Below are 19,961 nucleotides of genomic sequence, written 5' to 3'. Positions count from 1 at the left end.
CCTAGTATTCTTTTTAGTGTCAAATGTGTGTTCTTTCACCGTTACCTTGTAGGCACTTTAGTTTTGGCCAAGGGGGGGTCCATTCAGTCAGCCGGTGGGAGGGGGAGCCTTAAGATTTTATTTTAGTTTATAGGCATGAGAAATCGGTAACCTTGGTTTGATTTGTTTCTTTACAACTCAAAAGTTTCTAGCAGTATACTTTAGGGTCTGATGACTGTCATTAATAGTTTCCTTTAATATATAGACTTTTTGTCCCTGTTATCAAAGTAAACATTTTTGTAGAAATATAGCTCAGAATAATAGAAAAAAAGAAATAAAGGATAGTTTTGCTACCTAAGGACAACCATTTTGTTTTGTTTATAGTTCTGCAAAATGAAATGTCAGATTAAATCTGAAAGAAAAGCTACTAAGAAGAGAAAATCGGATATGTTAAGATTTTCGGAGGCCAAGCACTGTGACTCATTCCTGTAATCCCAGCATTCTGAGAGGCTGAGACAGGAGTTGTGGGGGGGGGGGTGTTGCTTGAGCCCAGGAGTTTGACGTTACAGTGAGCTATGATGACACCACTGCATTCTATCCAGACAAAGCAAGACTGTCTCACACACAAAAAAAATTTAGGAATGGGAATTTCATTTCACTGTATGAAGTAGAAGTTATTTTCCCCACTTTTATAAAGGGTGCCTTTTTTAAAAGTGTGTGTGTGTGTATCTAATTTAGAAAGAAAAAACAAAACTATACTTTCTTTCTTTTTTTTTTTTTTTTCCTTGAGACAGAGTCTCACTGTGTTGCCCAGGCTAGAGTGCCTTGGCGTCAGCCTCGCTCACAGCAATCTTAAACTCCTGGGATCAAGCAATCCTTCTGCCTCAGCCTCCCGAGTAGCTGGGACTACAGGCATGCGCCACCATGCCTGGCTAATTTTTTCTATATATTTTTAGTTGGCCAATTAATTTGTTTCTATTTTTTTAGTAGAGACGGGGTCTCGCTCTTGCTCAGGCTGGTTAAGTGATCCACCTTTGACCTTAAGTGATCCACTTGCCTAGGCCTCCCAGAGTGCTAGTACGATTACAGACATGAGCTATCGCACCAGGCCAAAACTATACTTTCTAAGCCAAGAATCAGTGTGACCATAAAGACCTGGATGTTCAAATAAGTCAGGTATTATTCATTTGCTTATTTGAAAACCGCTTTATGAAATATCTGTAAGATTTTGTTTACCCTAAGAATTTCCAGTCTAGTGGTAGATGATAATGTCATGAACTGATTGTACAGTGCTGAACATGGGAGGGCAATGGTGTTCAGAGGAAGCTCAAAGAAGGGAAAGGAGTTTAGGAGGAGGGAATACATGGAGGCAGAGATGTTTAGGATGCAGCAGAGTAAAATAATTTAACTCTACTCGTGCATCTCCTGCTGCCTGCGTAAATATTTCTACTCAGATGCTTTGGGTCACTAATTGAGCTCATCATCCTGGGCTCTAAATGCACATCTCCTTCTACATTCCCAGTGTCCTACCAGTCAACCCAGTCTCAAAACTGTATGCTTACCATTCTTCTCAACATTTTATTAACAACATTTTTGAAACAAAAAGGATTGAAAGCATTGTACATGAACACCACATGCCCTCCACCAGGAGTCTACAGTCACTGTTTTGCTGTTTGCTTTATCATGTATCTATCCATCCATCAGTCTATCTTAACTTGTTAAAATGTATTTCAAAGTAAGTTGTTTGTATCATGCACTACACCCCTCTTCAGCTTGTATATCATTAACTTGAGTTCAGTATTTTCAGAGATTTTTTTTTAGATAAAATGTACATATGGTGAAATGCACAGATGTTAAATATCCCATTCGATGAGTTTTTTGGTTTTTTGAGACAGAGTCTCACTTTGTCTCCCAGGCTAGAGTGCCGTGGCGTCAGCCTAGCTCACAGCAACCTCAAACTCCTGGGCTCAAGCAATCCTCCAGCCACAGCCTCCCAAGTAGCTGGGACTACAGGCATGCGCCACCATGCCCGGCTAATTTTTTCTATATATATATATTAGTTGGCCAATTAATTTCTTTCTATTTATAGTAGAGACGTGGTCTGGCTCTTGCTCAGGCTGGTTTCGAACTCCTGGCCTTGAGCAATCTGCCTGCCTCAGCCTCCCAGAGTCCTAGGATTATAGGCGTCAGCCACCACGCCTGGCCCATTTGATGAGTTTTGATAAATGCGTGTGACCAAACCTCTACCAAGACACAGACATTATCATCATCCTAGAGAGCTCTGTCATGCCCTTTTCCAGTCAATCCCAACCCTCAGAGCCAACTACTGTTCTGATTTTTTTCCAATATTATACTTCACTTTTACTTTTCCCTCTTCCCTGCTCTCCTCTATTTCCACTCCTGTGTTAAGCCTGAGAGTCTTCCTCGTTAATAACTTTCAAGGCTTTATCTTCTCCCTTACCACTGCCACTATCTTGGGCCTCTTCCCTCCCTTTCATTTCATTTCTTCTCCCATGAAGTTAATCTTACACTTTGATGCCAGAGTGGTCTTAACTACCCCCTCAGTGATGACAGTTCTGTGTTGAGCGTCTTCAGTGGATCCTCACTGCTTTTATGTTAGACTGTAAGCTCCAAGAAGACTAGGATCATGTCTGTCTTGCTCTTATTCTGTCCCTGGTGCTTAACCTATAGTCTGGCCAATTGTAGACAGAAAGTAAATACTTGTTAAATGAATAAATATCAAAGTCCAGACCTTGGCCAAGCATTCATAATTATTTGGATTTAACTCTAATCCTCTCTTTTTAGCTTTACTACTTATTGGTCTGCTTTACATACATCATGTGGAAATCAAACTTGTTTCCCACATGTTCTTACCTCTCCGTTCCTTTGCTCGTTTTTTGCAGTGAGCTTCCCCCTTCTCACGTATTGAACCCCTGCCTTCCCTTCTAAGATATCCTGAACTAGCCAGGGAGAATTAATGCCAAAACACCTTCTTGTCTCTCTTAATGCGCTCATTTTCTTCCTTATATTGGAGTTATCTTTGTACATATTCCATTTCTTCCATTAAAAGACTGTAAACTCCTTTATGGTAAGGATGGTTTTAGTCACCTTTATAGTACCTTCAACTCCTCCATATCCTTGGGAGGCACTTTGTAAGTATATGTCAAGTGAATGAATCTATGGATGAAAACTTAGTATTGAAAAAGTAGGTTGGGAGCAAATTGTAAAGAATCTTAAATACCAAAATAAGGGAGTTGATAGTGGACATTTTTTTTTTTTTTTTTTTTTTTTGAGACAGAGTCTCACTTTGTTGCACAGGCTAGAGTGAGTGCCGTGGCGTCAGCCTAGTTCACAGCAACCTCAAACTCCTGGGCTCAAGCAATCCTTCTGCCTCAGCCTCCTGAGTAGCTGGGACTACAGGCATGCGCCACCATGCCCGGCTAATTTTTTCTATATATATTAGTTGGCCAATTAATTTCTTTCTATTTATAGTAGAGATGGGGTCTCGCTCTTGCTCAGGCTGGTTTTGAACTCCTGACCTTGAGCAATCCGCCCGCCTCGGCCTCCCAGAGTGCTAGGATTACAGGCGATAGTGGACATTTTGAAGTTTATGAGCAAGGTGTAGGTATGATCTAAATCAGTGATCCCCAGCCTTTTTGGCACCAGGGACCTGTTTCATGGAAGACAGTTTTTCCAAAGACTAGGGCCAGGAGGGGGAGGTGATTTCAGGATGATTCAAGCATGTTACATTTATTATGCAGTCAAACCTCTTTGCTAACAATAATCTGTATTTGCAGCCACTCCCCAGTGCTAGCATGACTGCCTCAGCTCCACCTCAGATTATCAGGCCTTAGATTCTCATAAGGAGCCTGTAACCTAGATCCCTCCCAAGCGCAGTTTACAGTAGGGTTGGCACTCCTGTGAGAATCTAATGCTGTTGCTGATCTGACAGGAGGTGGAATTTAGGCAGTGATGCAAGTAATGGAGAGCAGCTCTAAATACAGATGAAGCTTTGCTTCCTGAAGCTCACCTCCTGCTGTGTGGCCTGTTCCGATTGGGACTGGTAGGCTTTGCAGCCTGGGAGTTGGGGACCGCAGATCTAAATGATAATTTTAAGAATAAAATGGGCCTGGCGGTAGTGGCTCAGGTAGTGGCTCGCGCCTGTAATCCTAGCACTCTGTGAGGCTGGGGCTGGAGGATCACTTGAGGTCAGGAGCTCGAGACTAGCCTGAGCAAGAACAAGACGTCGTCTCTACTAAAAGAAAAAATTACCTGGGCATGGTGGCACGTACCTGAAGTCCCAGCTACTCAGGAGGCTGAGGCAGGAGGATCACTTGAGCCCAGGATTTTGAGGTTGCAGTGAGCTAGGCTGATGCCACACTACTCTAGCCCAGGTGACACAGTGAGACTCTGTCTCAAAAAAAAAAAAAAGAAGAATAAAATGATAGAGCTGTACAAGGTGGATTAGACTGAAGAGACTTGTGACAGACCACCCAGGAGGCTATTATAGTCCAGAAGATCAGTAATAAAAGCATGAGAGAAATAAAGTTGAACAGATAGATTCAGGAGAGACTCTGAAAGAAAACTGACAGGATCTGGCAATGGGGCTTGCATTTGGCAAGCCAAAAACCTAAATCAGTATAAGGGATGTCTCTTAAGGTTTGAACCTGGGTGCCTTGGGAAATAATAATCTCGTCAAGGTTAGGTACTTACTCATATATAATTCCCCCATGTGGCTAGCAATTACTAGAAAAAATGAATTTTAATTTATAACAAAACCTTATTATTAATTACTGTTGAATTGTGTATCAAAAAAATCTGAAGTAGTCAATCTGAATTTAATCACTTATTTATCCAACAAATCTTCTTGGTGTGTATAGTGTTTTTTAAACCTGAGTTGGGCATAAAAATTTCCTATGAAGCTTTAAAAAAATATCCTTTCCTGGAATTTGATTCCGTATAAAAAATAACTACATAAAAGTCAGGTTCAAAGTCCACCCAGAGATAGAACAGAATGCTTCAGAAATAGTGTTCCCTCAGCCGACAGTGAGCAGAGACCGGAGAACCGTCTGGCAGAACTGCTGCAGGCCTCTGTGAGCCTTTCTAACTCACACCCTGTGACCAGGACCATAATAAAAAGAAAGAAGGTCGACAGAGTGAGACCCTGTCTCAAAAAAATTTTAAAAAAAATAATAGAGAAGGTGAGAAGAATAGCTGGTTTTGGGAGAAGAAGGCAAGTTAGATTTTGAGATACAAGCGTCAGGAGATTCAGCGTAACTAGTAGTTGAAAGTGGCATGTGGGGTCAGGTCACCTGGGTCCAAATCTTGCTTCTACCTCTCACAAGCAATGTGATGCTGGACTCCAAGTTGTGGGTGTTAACAGACTTATCGCATAGGGTTGTGAAGGATTAAACAAGACAATACACATAAAAGTGTTTAGGGCCTCGGGGGCCAACGCACACCTGTGTGGTACCACATCAAACTCACCAGAGCAACGTGTGATATTTTAAATATTTTAAAGTTTCAAGAGAAACAGCAATACTTGACATCTGTCAGATGTCTTTTGAACTATTAATTATCTAAGTAATTCCTGGTTTCAACAATGTACGTTACATTACTTTCAGTATTGTCACATCTTTGTGAGGCTGAGTGTAATTGCTCTGGGAAAAAGCAATCACCATGTGAAAATCCACATGAGCGCTGTGAACCAAGAAAGTTTAGGAACTTCGTCTTTGCACAGTGATGAGCACATTAGTGAGCATTCAGTAAGTGTTAGTTGTTATAATCATCATCTCAGTGGAAATTTCCAGAGAGCAATGGAAATGCAAGACCTGGAATTTGGTAAAACAGTTGGAAGTAGGATTAGAAATTGGGTGTTCGTATACAATAAATGAAGTAAGTAAATGGATGAGAGAAATTGCACCCAGAGTGGAATCTTATAGAACACTTATACCAAGACTTTTATATAAGAGTAGGGGGAAGGACAGTTACATTAGAGGTGAATCACAGAGGGAGAGGAAAGGCAGTTTCAAAAGTAGGCTGGTCTGGGCCTGGTACGGTGGCTCATGCCTATAATCCTAGCACTCTGGGAGGCCAAGGTGGAAGGATCACTTGAGGTCAGAAATTCAAGACTAGCCTGAGCAAAAGCAAGACCCTGTCTCTACTAAAAATAGAAAAAAGTTAGCCAGGTGTGGTGGTGCACACCTGTAGTCCAGCTACTTGGGAGGCTGAGGCAGGAGGATCACCTGAACCCAGGAGTTCGAGGTTGCTGTTAGCTAGGCTGACGCCTCGGCACTTTAGCCGAGGCAACAGAGTGAGACTGTCACCAAAAAATAAAAAGAGTAGGCTGGTCTCATGCTAGTGAGGCCAGGAAGTTCAAGTGCAGTGGGGTTGAGGGAAGGGTGAGCAGTGTGGAAGTGAGCACAGCAGGGGTGGGCTTTTAGTAGGGACTTTTGACTGACATGGAGAGGGAAATTAGACTACCTCCCTAGTGAAAGGTGGCCTTTAAGTGTTGTTTTGGTTTGGAAGTGACTTTTGTTTTTCCTTGTTTAGTTGGTTGGCTTTGTTGTTTTGAGTCCTGCTTTCTAAGGAAGAGTAGAAAAATCATGTGGTAATATCTTGATGATTTTCCACTAAAGATCATCCCATTGAAGTGGAATTTTTTTGTTTTTATTAAAGAAACAGGGTACAGTTACATTTCAAACTTACTCTACTTTTAGGTTTTACTAAATCAATAAAAGCCATTCATCCACTGAAAATAGTATCCTGTGATGTTGCCACTTCAAAGCTATCCCTTCAGTTATCTGTATGTTTCCAGAATACATGCACTTACTCTAAGCAACCTAAGGCTAGGCTAGGTAGCCTAGTGCCTGGCACAGTCAGGCATTGTTTGTTGATCTACTAATAAACTAAATTCTGAATTATATTAATAACTAGATTTGTACAACATAAGTTCTCCCTCTGGCAAAACTGAGGCTGAATGACAACAATAGTTGGTAAAAAAATAGTCACCACCATCTGTTGAGTGTCTACTGTGTGCCGGGCTCTCCTAGGTGTTTTCCATACATTACCAGTCTTGGTGGATGGCTGCCATCAGCTCCTCTTGACAGACAAGGAAGCTGAGAAGAAAAGATACGGGGCCAAATTGAAATACAGATTTCTTTCCAAGCCTGTAATCTTTCCACTATACAACATGCCTTTCTCAAACTTTAAGACATGGTTATTCAGTGCCATAATACATCTATGGCAAGATAAAAGTAGATTCTAAGTCAAAGAAAACTGATACAGTATCCCAGCATTTGAGATTTGCCCTATTGAGAAGTGAAAGGGTTGTTTTTCAAATTTAAGAGGCAGAGTTTAATGAAGTGGTTAAAAGCCAGACTTGAATTCAGCAGATTTGGATTCTTACTTAGTCTGCTACGTACTAGCTTTGTTCTCTTGAGATTGCCTCCTCACTTTTCTGTTTGCTCATTTGTAAAATGGGGTTATCTAGATTAAATTAGGTGATGCATGTAACACACTTAGCACAGGGCATGACTTGGTAAATGTTAGCTGCAGTTATAATTACTGTTGTTTATGTCTTAAGTTCTTCAAAAGCATAAAATATACTTTAAAATATCTTTCTTAAACTTTTTTTCCACCAATCATTTTACATATTAGACTAAGCAAGGAAATTTTGTTTTTATGCATAGATACCCCACCTTAATATAACACCTCACCTTTAGGAGCCAAACTTTACCGTTATATCACAGATTTGGAAACAGTTAAGAACCAGAAAGAAAGCAGGGCCTCTAAGGAGCAAAAGCAGATGTCATAAAATCTACAGTTCATTGGAGAGCAGTATGGTCACTGGGGGAAAGAACATTGAGTCAGGCAATGGGACCCCTCTGACTGTTCCTTTACTCTTAAAACTGGGCACTAGCACCCAGCCTACTTCACTCACAAGGGTGTTGTGAAAATCAGACAAGGTAAAAGAAATGAATGCACACTCTGGCCCCTTCACACGCAATGCTGAGACTTTGTTATTCATTCTGTACATATTTGTTCTGCACTTACCTTGTGCCAGGCACTTGCCAGGTGCTAAGGAGACAGACATGAATAAGATAATCATACAGTGTCTGCTTTCTCAAAGAGCTTTGGGTCTAGCAAACCAGTAGGAAAGTACTCAGAACCTTAACAGGCATGTACGGAAGGCTGAGGGAGTGTAAAGAAGACCTAGGAATGACAGGCCTCCTGGAAGAGGTATCATGAACCAAATCTTAAGGCCAAGTAGGAATTACCAGGTGGAAAAAAGAGGAGTAGGCATTTCAGTCAGGGAATGAAAAATATATGTGAAGGCCGTGATATAAGAGAGGGCACAGGATGTTCAGGAAACCCTAAAAAGTTGGTGTGACTATAGTGAAGCCAACAAATTTATAAGTAATCATGTAGAAGGCAGAGAGTATTGCTGCAGGGCTTGCCTTCTTCCAGGAAGGGGGCAGGAGAGCAGAGTAGGAATTAGTAAATCACAATCATAATAGTTATCTATAGAGTTCTTAAAATGTTGTAGGCACTGCACTAGTTTTTTATCTCCAGTACACCACTGAATTTTCATGACCCATGAACTGCCCCAGGACACACACCTGTTAGTGGCAGAACAGGAATCTGAACCCAGGGTTTTTTGTTTGTTTGTTTTTTTGGAGACAGAGTTTCACTCTATTGCCTGGGCTAGAGTGCCATGGCGTCAACCTAGCTTAAGCAACCTCAAACTCCTGGGCTCAAGTAATCCTTCTGCCTTAGCCTCCCGAGTAGCTGGGACTACAGGCATGTACCACCATTCCCAGCTAATTTTTTCTATATATTTTTAGTTTTCCAGCTAATTTCCTTCTATTTTTAGTAGAGATGGGGTCTCACTCTTGCTCAGGCTGGTCTCGAACTCCTGACCTTTATCGATCCGTCTGCCTCGGCCCCCCAGAGTGCTAGGATTCCAGGTGTGAACCACCACGCCTGGCCTGAACCCAGGTTTTCTGACTGCAGGAGCTATGCTCTTTTCACTATACAGAGTGTTTAAATTACATTCAGTGATGTAGTATGAGAGATAGAAGAGTACATTTTAGAAAGATTTCCATTCAAAGTAGTTAAAATAAAATGTTCGTGTGAAAACCTCTAACCTGATAGCCATTCCTTTTAGCCAGATCAGATGTGGGGATCTCAGTCCAGTTAATTCAGAAGAGCATCAGATGGTACAGTGGTTATGAGTGTGGGCTCCAGAGCCAGACTGCATGTGTTCAGATGCTGCCCCTGCCATTTCCCAGATTTGGGACTGCGATCTCAGTTTCCTCATCTTCACACTGGCAGTAACAGAAGGACTTACTTTGTAGAGTTGCTGTGAGGATTAAATAAGTTTCTACAGGTTAAGTCTTATAACAATGTCTCCTACGTGGTACTGACATCATTTATATAAACCAGGTGCAGTGGCTCGCACCTGTAATCCCAGCTACTTGGGAGGCTGAGGCTGGAGGGTTGCTTGAGGCCAGGAGTTCAAGACCAGCCTGGGCAACCCAGCAAGACCTTCTCTCTAAAAAAATAAAAGAAATTAGCCTGGCATAGTGGTGTGCATCTATAGTCCCATCTGCTTAGGAGGCTGGAGTGGGAGGATCGCTTGAGCCCAGAAGTTTGAGGCTGTAGTGAGCCATGATCATGTCACTACACTCCAGCCTGAGCAATGGAGTAAGACCCTATCTCTAAAAATTAAAAAAAAAAAAAAAAATCATTTATATTATGGACATTGTTTTTCTATTTTATTTTTTGTAGACATAGGATCTCACTGTGTTACCTAGGCTGGTCTTGAATTCCTGGCCTCAAGCTTTCCTCCTGCCTTGGCCTCCCCAAGTAGTGGGTGTAAGCCAACTCACCCAGCCAGGACATTGTTATTAACATCATTTGTATTAGGGAAATTAAAGAGATTGAGTTCCTGTCATTAGCAGGAGAAAGCTAAATGTTATTTTTAAGATTCATAAGCAGTATTATGCCTTAACCCCCAGATGTTTTATCCTTTAAAACAGGATCTTACACTAGAGTCAGGAAGAGGGATTCTCATCAGGTTCTCAGAATTCTATGACTCAAAAAAGTTAAGCAGGACTGTTTTATAAAGAGCATTAGAAGTTGCTTTTTGAAAGGTCTTGATATTGTGACAGGCCTCATGGAATATTTAGAAGAAAATTCTGGCTGTAAAATTACATGATGAGTCACATTTAGTAAGTGGACTTGTTGGAAGTAATTTGCTACAGGTACAATTTGTTTGCAAGTAATTTATACCAATAATAAGATACCCAAGTTTTCCAAATATTAGCACTTTATTAAATTTAAGCACATCCATGGCTGTGATCCATTTGCCATCCTATGTGTTTTCTTGCATGAGAAAGTCTGGAGTGGAATTATTGGCCTTGCATTTGGGATCTCGTGAAGATATTTTGTATATAGGGAGATCATCTACTATTTGTGTATTTCTAACTAGTAATTCAGAAAAATGTATGTGCCCTGGGAAATTTTAACCCTTGTGTTTAAAATCTGAATTTTAGGTTCACAGACTGGAGTTATATCTTACACAATGGTTAGGTCCTAAGGTCAGCACATAAAATGAAAGTTATAGTTAGAGTTTCCCTTGAAAATCCTTTAGGAAGGCTCCACATTGAAAGCCAACAGATTCTTAGTCCAGCAGAACATGAGTCCGTTGCCACTAGATTTTTCTCTCTTTAGCACCAGATGAAATCATTAGTATGTATTCGGGAGACATAATTTTACTTTTTTAAAAAATTATATCAGCTACAAACACCGGAATCACAGTTGGGTAGTGAGTTGCAACACACTGAAAGGGACATACAGCAACTGGGGAAAGCCGATTTATTAACCCTGCCAACCTCACGCCAAGGTGTAGGTTCTTAGAGTGAAAAGAACAACAAGTGGAATCACCCAGACTGGTCATACCCCCCTTCAAATGGGCACCTATAAAATTTACACGAACACTCTGTGTGTGTGTGTGTGTGTGTGTGTGTTTGTGTGAGAGAGAGAGAGAGAGAGAGAGAGAGAGATGGATATGTCTTGGGCCCAGTAAAGGGGATTTGAAAGGAAAGATCCTTGGATCCTCTGTTAGAATGCATAAAATATTTGGGGATATAAAACTGCTACTAAATTAATAAAAGGAGATGCAGCACCCAGAACAGACTTAATATCTCTCAATAGGACTAGCTTGACCAGAATGCCAAAAATTAGGATCCTTACTATTTATTTCAATAAAATAAAGAGCTTGCTTCCATTTTTGTTGTCTGATATAGATTTCACCATATCCTCCTCCACCACAATTTCTATTTTTAAACTTGTATTGGTTTTTGGGATGCCACAATGTCTATTTTGAAAAATACATAAGGAATAGAAAAGAACTCATTAGTTTTGTGACATATTGTGGCATAAGAGATTATCACAAGCCTAGCAGTTTAAAACAATATCTGTTTACCTCACAGTTCTATAGATAGGAAGTCCAGGTGAGGCTCACCTGGGTTATGTGCTTAGGCTGAAATCTGTGTGTTGGCCAGAGCTGGGTTCTCATCTGAGGCTCCCAGGTCCTCTTGCAAGCTCATTCAGGTTGTTGGCGACATTCAGTTCCTTTGAGTTGCAAAACTCATGGCAACTTATTTTCTTCAAGTTCATGTCCAGCAGAAGAGTGTGAGAGTATTGTTGCTCTTTGTCTCTTTTTTTTCCTGAATTCTAGTTTAATCTAGTTTCCATTACATCTGAAATTTTTTCAGGAAAACTCTTCCTTTAAAACTTTATTTTTTTGGACCAGTTTTAGGTTCACAGCAAAATTGAGAGGAAAGTATAGAGACATCCCGTATATACCCTCCTTTACACAAGTATAGCTGTCAGCATCCCCCACCAGAATGGTGCTTTTGTTATACCTGATGAACCTACACTGACATGTAATTATCCCCCAAAGTCTATAGTAGAGTTTATTCTTGGTGGTGTCCATTCTGTGGGTTTTGACAAATGTATAATGGCGTGTTTCCACCATTATAGTATCATACAGAACATTTTTCACTGCCCTAAAAATCCTCTCTGCTTTGTAGCTGTCTCAGATTGGTTGCTTTAACTTAGTAATATGTATTAATACTTAAGTTTCTTCCATGTGTTTTCATGGCGTGATAGCCCTTTTTCTTTTAGCAGTGTATATTATTCCATTGTCTGGGTATACCACAGTTTATTCATTCACTGACTGTGGGACATCTTGATTGCTTTCCAGTTTGGGCAATTATGCAAAAAGCTGCTATAAATGTCTGTGTGCAGGTTTTTGTGTGGACATAAATGGATTGTATGGTAAGAATATGTTTAGTTTTGTAAAAAACCACCAAACTGTCAGAGTGGCTTCGCTGTTTTGCATTTCCACCAGCAGTGAATGAGGGTTCCTATTACTCCATATCCTCACTCGCATTTAGTGTTGTCAGGTTCTAGATTTTGGCAATTCTAATAAGTGTATAGTGGTATCTCAGTGTTGTTTCAATTTCCATGTCTCTGATGACGTCGTATGGAGCACCATTTTTACCATATGTATGTATGCATGTTTTGGGTCCTGTCCCGTCCCCCCACCCCCACCCCAAGGATCTCCCTTTGTTGCCCAGGCTGGAGTGCAATGGCACGATCATAGCTCACTGCAGCGTTGCTCACTGCAGCATCAAAGTCCTTGCCTCAAGTGATCCTCCTGCCTCAACCCCACCATCTGTGTATGTTCTTTGATGAGATGTCTATTCAGGTCTTTGGCCCAGTTTTTATAAGGTTGTTTGTTTTCTTATTGTTGTGTTTTAAGAGTTCTCTCTGTATTTTTGATAATAGTTCATTATCAGATAAGTCTTTTGTAAATATTTTCTCCCATTCTGTAGATAGTCTTTGCATTCTCCTAACAGTGTCTTTCTCAGAGTAGAAGATTTTAATTTTAATGAAGTCCAGTTTATCACTTCATTACTTCATGGAGTGTCTTCCATGTTGTTTCTAAAAAGTCGTCACTAAAAACCCAAGGCCATCTAGATTTTCTCCTGTGTTATCTTCTAGGAGTTTTGTAGTTTTGCAGTTTACATTTAGGTCTGTGATTCCTTTTAAGTTAATTTTTGTGAAGGGTGTAAGGTCTGTGTTTAAATTTTTGTTGTTGTTGTTGCGTGTGGATGTCCAGTTCTTCTAGCATGATTTGTTGAAAAGACTGTCTTTTTTTTTTTGAGACAGAGTCTCACTCTGTTGCCCAGGATAGAGTGCCGTGGCGTCAGCCTAGCTCACAGCAATCTCAAACTCCTGGGCTCAGGCGAGGCTACTGCCTCAGCCTCCCAAGTAGCTATGACTACAGGCATGCACCACTATGCCCAGCTAATTTTTTTCTCTATATATTTTTTTTAGTTGGCCAATTCATTTTCTTTCTATTTTTAGTAGAGACAGGGTCTCACTTTTGCTCAGGCTGGTTTTGAACTCCTGACCTTGAGCAATCCACCTGCCTGGGCTCCCAGAATGCTAGGATTACAGGCATGAGCCACCACGCCTGGCCAAGACTGTCTTTTTTTCATTGTGTTGCCTTTACTGCTTTGGCAAAGATCAGTTGACTGTATTTATGAGGGCCTATTTCTGAGTTCTCTATTCTGTTCCACTGATGTATTTGTCTTTTCTTTTACCAGTGCCACACTGTCTTAATTACTGTAGCGTCAGTCCTCCAACTTTGTTCTTCAGTACTATGTTGGCTATTCTGGGTCCTTTGCCTCTTCATATGAACTTTAGAATTAGTTTGTTGGTATCTTTAAAATAACTTGCTAGGCTTCTTGTCTCTTTTAAGGAAGGGCTCATATGATAAGGTCAGGTCCAGTCAGGATAATCTCCCTTTTGATTAACTCAGATTCAACTTGCTAAAGACCTTAATTACATCTGCAAAATCCCCTTTGCCATATAACAAGCATAGAACTGATAACCCATCATATTCACCAGTCTCGCCCACATGTGGGGGAAGGCAGAGCACGGGGCACGCATACCAGGGGCAGCGATCATGGGGGCCATCTTGGAATTCTGCCTCCCACAAAAATAAGGTCATTGAGTACCGACTGAAATACCAAACACTGTTTGATTAATTCCCACCTCTGAGTTAAATGGTATTATCCAAGTTTTCCTTATAGGGAAACTACAGCTCAGGGAAATGAAGCAATTTGTGTAACTAGTAAATAATTTGATCAGGATTCTAACCCAGGTTTTTTGGTCTCCAAAGCCCAAGCCCTGTCCATTTTGCCACAGTATTTCTGATGAACCCATCATGTCTCCCTCCTTTCCAATTTATTTGCTTTTCTCCAGCCTCACTGTCTTGGCTGTAGGCCATCATCGTCCCTCCCTGGCACTCCTGCAGCAGCATCCTGAGCCATCTTCCTGCCTTTGCTCTCACCCTTCTCCGGTTTGCTCTCCACAGTGCTGAGGTGCAACCCTGGCTGTCACTTCCTGCTGGGGGATATGTACATTGCTTCTTCTGGTTAGAGTCCGTACTCTCCAATATGGTTGTGAGGCTTCAGTTTGGGCTCTGCCTACTTCTCTAACGTCATCTCTTACCTCTCTCTCCTTTGATGAGTGTACCACATGTTCCCTCTACCTGGAACACTCTTAACCACTCTTCATCTGCCTGGTTCTACCCAGCTCTCAAGTCGATGAAATGTCACTTCCTCCAGAAAGCTTTCTTGACTCACAAATTTGGTGAGGTACTCTCATTCCATGTTCCCATAGCACCCAGTACTGTCCCTGTAATAGCACTGCATTCTATTAGTATGACCAATTTGTCTGTCTTATATGGTAGATTGTATGTCTGATTCTTGTCTGTATTCCCAATATCTAGCATATATGGATAATCAACATTTATTAATAAATGAATGGTAGAGGACTTTAAGGGGTCACTTTTTTTCTGTTGTCTTTGAAATCTTTCCTTCTTTTTAGTCTCTGCTTTTTCTTCTTTGCCATTGAAAAATACTTTTTTTTTTTTTTGAGACAGGGTCTTACTCTGACACCTGGGCTAGAGTACAGTGGTGTCATCATAATTTGCTGCAGCCTCAAACTCCTGGGCTTAAGCAGTCTTCCTGCTTCAGCCTCCTGAGTAGCTAGGACTATAGGCATGAGCCACTATGCCCAGCTAATTCTTTTATTCTTTGTGGAGACAGGGTCTCACTTTTCCAAGGCTGGTCTTGAATTCCTGGCCCTCAATGATCCTCCTCCCAAAGTGCCAGAATTACAGGTGTGGGCCCAGCCAGAAAAATATGTTTAATATCACATGTCAGAAAAGCTATCCACTTTGCATGTGTTTTATTTGGGATCAAATAATTAGTATATAATGAAGCTGGGATAAGATCGCGGGCCTTTAAACTTTTAATTTCATGTGTTTTCCACTATTTTATGCTGCTAACCTCCTTAGAGTAAGATCTGGGCTTCAGAAGCTCATCATCTTAACTGTTTACTACTATACTACCACCCAGTACAGGTACTCAATAAATGCTAGTTTATTTTCATAATGGAATAAAGTCCTTTATGAGAATTATGAAGAGAATCCCCTTTTCTTCATTATATAAATTTGGATGTAGTATATTGGCTAAGAACTCTTACTAATTTTATAAATGTGGTTTTAATTTTATAGTACAGCTATAGATAGCCTTGCAGAATAGTAGCATTAACTTTTTGCAGTATTATATCATGTTCAAGAAAACATTATTAAAATGCCTTCCTGGCAAGTTTTATAATATGGCCAGTTGGGCTGTGAAATCTCTCAAGCACATATTCCTTCTAATGTTGTCAGTATTTAGTGGTGAGATTGATTCTCAGTTGGGAAAGATTTGGCAAAGGGTAGGCTTCCACACATTATTCTTTCATCATGTATTCTAGTAATGTCAAGCATATAGACAAGCCATTTCTAAGATTAGTATAAAATTTTGAAACTAAGTTTTTAACATGCCACAATATTTATATCCAAATAAGTGCTATCTTATTCAAACATTACCTTGGAAGGTGTTCTGGGGATGTTTCTATTCATCAGAATGATTTCAGAATTCCTTTTGGAATTAAAGTCCGGGCCATCACACAAGGTTTTTATTATCAGTCTCAGCCGGTGTTTGTCCTTTGAGGGTAATTATTTTATGGTGAAAACATTAAGAACTAAGGCAAGTAAACCAAGTACACGAACAAGCTTTGTTTAAAACAAAATACAATTCTTGATGCATAGTCCTTGAGGCAGGACTGTGTTGTTGCTTTGGTTTTAGTTGTAAAATCTGACTCTTAAGGCATACAAAAGTTTATAGTGGCTTTTAGAGCACCAAATATTCATGTCATCTTAATAACTGCAGGGCCAGAAAGGACTAGGAGGAAATAGAGGACTCCTTAGCAGGAGATGTAGGACCTCACACTTTATTTTAAATAGTAACTTTTTCTGTAAGGAAGCAACATATTTTCTTCCTTCGCTCACATAGCATAGTTCTGAAAATCAGGGCTACCTGGGTTGTAGTCGTTCTAGTATTATAATTAGCTTAGCTGTGGTACCCTCAGCACAAACTATTTCTCTGAGTTAATTTTTTGCCCATTCTCAAAATGAGAAAGCTGGACAGATGATACTTAATCTAATGCCCCTTTTCAGGTGGGAAAACTTTTCTCCCTTAGTCTATGGATAGTTGTAAAAAGGAATGTCTAGAAATATAATACTTTGTTTTGGATATCCCTTGTCAAACTGGCTTTAAAAATGATTTAATTTTTGTTTCTCAAAATTCATACACTCCGTTTGCATTGTCATGATACAGCGAAGAACGAATATGCTTCAATTAGTATAAAGAAAGAGTTTGTTGAAATGAAAGGTGAGAGGGGTTTGTCTGACATTGACTACCAAGGAAGTGTCTTTGGTTACTTATTTCTCACCTTGAACCACAAGAATGTGAACAATCAAATAGTGATAAACTATAAATGACATTAAAACAGGTTGAGGGAAATTATAAGATTAGAAATCAAAACCAGAGAAACAAAAAGAACATGGATTTGGCTCTTAGATTTCTGGTCTTAAAGTTTAAAAGGAAATTACATGGTCCTGATTTTAAAAGATGAGAAAAATAGACACCTAGGAGAGGTAAAGATTTTCTTAGCACTTAGTTCTAAAAGAAATATGTAACGTGGAATTGTATAAGGGAAGAATAAAGGCATTTACAAATAATTAGCATATAGTTGCAACAACCTGAAAAATCTAAAAATAATTTAGCAGATGGTTTTTACCTGCTAAAATTAGAACTGATATCAATCTCTGAGTGATAAAAAACATGGATTAAAAATTAATTTTCCTGTTTAGGAAAACTGGTTAGTAATTTAAAACTCTTTCCTTGATAGAAGAGTCTAGGTATTCTTTCTATTTTGTTACCATAGTTTCAGGGTTACTAAACTTAGGTTCTAATCAAGTCTTACCCTGTTCTATTTTCTATGTGGCACTAGCCAAAAAAGAAGAATATGTCGGCCTACCAGGTGTTCTGTAAAGAGTATCGTGTAACCATTGTGGCTGACCATCCAGGTATAGGTAAGAGCACTTCTGGTCTTTAGTTGTTTTACTTTCCATTTGTATCTCTGGAGCAGTGCAATTCATTGTCAGAAGGCAACTTCTTCCCATAGCATTAGCGTACAAATCCCATTCCTTTCCTCAGTTCTGTAAATCACTTTAGATTTTGCCTTAGTTTACCCCATCCACAAAAAATCTGAGGGTTTTTTTTTTTTTTTTACATATTTCTTAAGCTGATAAGATAGGAAACTATGCAAGATTAAGTGTTATAAAGTACAGTACATATATAAATGCACCCAAATATATAATTATTCATTGCCAAGATTCTACAATTGACCTTTTATTGAAACCGCCCTTGGATATAGAGTTATAACAAGATGTCTTGTATCATATTGTCGTTCAGATGCACCTCAACTTACGAAATTGCAATGGGTATGTCCAGATAAACCCATCAAAAGTTAAAAATATTGTAAGTCAAAAATGTGTTTAATACATCCAACCTACTGAACATTGTAGCCTAGCCTATCTTAAACATTCTCAGAACGCTTACATTAGCCTACAATTGGGCAAAATCATCTAACACAAAGCCTATTTTATAATAAAGTGTGGAATATATTATATAATTTATTGAGTACTGAGACCCTGGACAAGTTACTTCTACAAATCTCATTTGCCTAATGTGTAAAATACTGCCCTGCCTACTCCACAAGGTTGCTGTGAGGCACACATGAATATGTTATTTAAAGCGTAAGTTTGTCATACAAATGGAAGGGTAGTATTACACATCTGGAGGACTGCTTCTGAGCTGCTATAGGGAAATCCTTTGGTTCTGATCTCTCAGAAATTTGGTAAAAATCTAACATCTTTTATCAAATTCTACAGAGCATATATGCTTTAACCTAAGTTGATAGGCCTTATATTGTAGGATCAAATTAAAAGACACCAGAAAGATGCTTTAGGAATAAATCCCCAGAGAGTATATGTGCGAGGATTTGAGCCTGTCTCGGGACCACAAAAACTTCCCCTTCCCTGTGGAAAAAAACCAGAAGAAAAGTGATGGGGTTAGGTTGGTTTTCTGGAAAAATCTTGCAGTATTTAAATCTAATCTTCGAAACGCTTTTTCCAGTTTTTGCACTCATCAATCTTCTGTGTTGTTAATAGCTAACCCTTTACTATATTGGGTTTTTTACTCTTATGCCAGATTTTGGTGAACTTAGTAAAAAACTGGCTGAGGTGTGGAAGCAATTGCCAGAAAAGGACAAACTGGTAAGTATGCTTTCTTATGAATATATTTTTTCATTATTTTTTGCCTTCCAAAATGTGTGATTCTTCTATAGATCTTCCAGCAAGATAGCACTGAAAATAGTGAAAAAAATTACAAATCAAGGGAAAATAGTTTAGCCGAGGTCAATAACACTGCTGGTGTCAGTTTAATCTAGGTGAGGATTTAGCTACAGCAAAGCTGTCTTTTCTAACCTTGTCTAATTTTTTCCAAAAATGTCACGTTTGAGTCAAAAGATTACCTAATGGGCAGTGATTAAGGCCAGGCACAGTGACTGACATCTGTAATCCCAGCACTTTGGGAGGTTGAAGCAGGAGGATCGCTTGAGACCAGGTGTTTCAGACCAGCTTGGGCAACATAGCAAGACCCTGTCTCAACAAAAAATATAAAAAACCACCTAGGAGGTTATGGTGGCACAGTCTGTAGTCCTAATTACTTGGGAGGCTCAAGGGGAGGATTATTTGAGCCTAGTAGTTTGAGGTTGCAGTGAGCTATGATTGCACTACTACACTCTTGCATGGACGATAGAGCAAGACCCTGTCTCAATCAAAAGTCAATCAAAAAGTTTCAAGAGAAAATCTGAAGTCAGAGCCCTTTACTACAGTTACCTAGTAGTCATAGTCAGTCACAGTCTGAGAACTGAGGAAAGTTATCCACTTTAATAGTCACTGTAAACAGTAAAAACATAGGAATATGCTTACTAGGTAACCAGGTACCAGGTCACTATCCTCATCAACCATTATCAAATAATGTACCCTACTTCTAAGAAGCTAATAAGACAATGATAATAAACAGTCATCTGAATCATTCATACTTTCCAATTGGATGATATGAAGGTAGTGTAGGCACAAGAATTGCCATCTTGCTTTAAGGTGCAGCTCATCTAGTTGAACAGCTATTTTTCACCCAGATACATTATCCTTAGTTTTTGTTTTCCATGTCATTGTTATCCTGCTATTGGTATTGCCAACCAGCAGGTTAGAGGAAATATTTAAATCACATGAACGTTATATTGAGCCAGATGTTTACTCTATATGATTTTACATTTCAACCTTAGAGTGGTCTCTAAAAATGAATACTGAGATTTGACCATTGGCATTGGGGAATGTTTATAGCCCTATACTAAGGTATTAATGTAATCAACCGTCA

At 39.7% G+C, this 19,961-nt stretch overlaps 1 protein-coding gene across 6 annotated transcripts in view; it reads left to right on the top strand.

Moving 5' to 3' along the window:
- HMGXB4 (HMG-box containing 4) overlaps nt 1–19,961 on the top strand; it is a 36,824-nt gene that overhangs the window by 8,879 nt on the left and 7,984 nt on the right. For all 6 annotated transcript variants that reach the window (XM_012787051.3, XM_012787047.3, XM_012787041.3 and 3 more), the window contains 2 exons: nt 17,470–17,551; nt 18,732–18,796. In XM_012787051.3, the coding sequence (XP_012642505.1) occupies nt 17,470–17,551; nt 18,732–18,796 (147 nt within the window). The remainder of the gene's footprint in view (nt 1–17,469; nt 17,552–18,731; nt 18,797–19,961) is intronic.

This window comes from Microcebus murinus, chromosome 10 (genome assembly GCF_040939455.1).
Source record: "Microcebus murinus isolate Inina chromosome 10, M.murinus_Inina_mat1.0, whole genome shotgun sequence".
NCBI classification, from domain to species: Eukaryota; Metazoa; Chordata; class Mammalia; order Primates; family Cheirogaleidae; genus Microcebus; species Microcebus murinus.
Note: the sequence above shows the minus strand (reverse complement) of the source record. Positions and strands in the feature narration are given on the sequence as shown.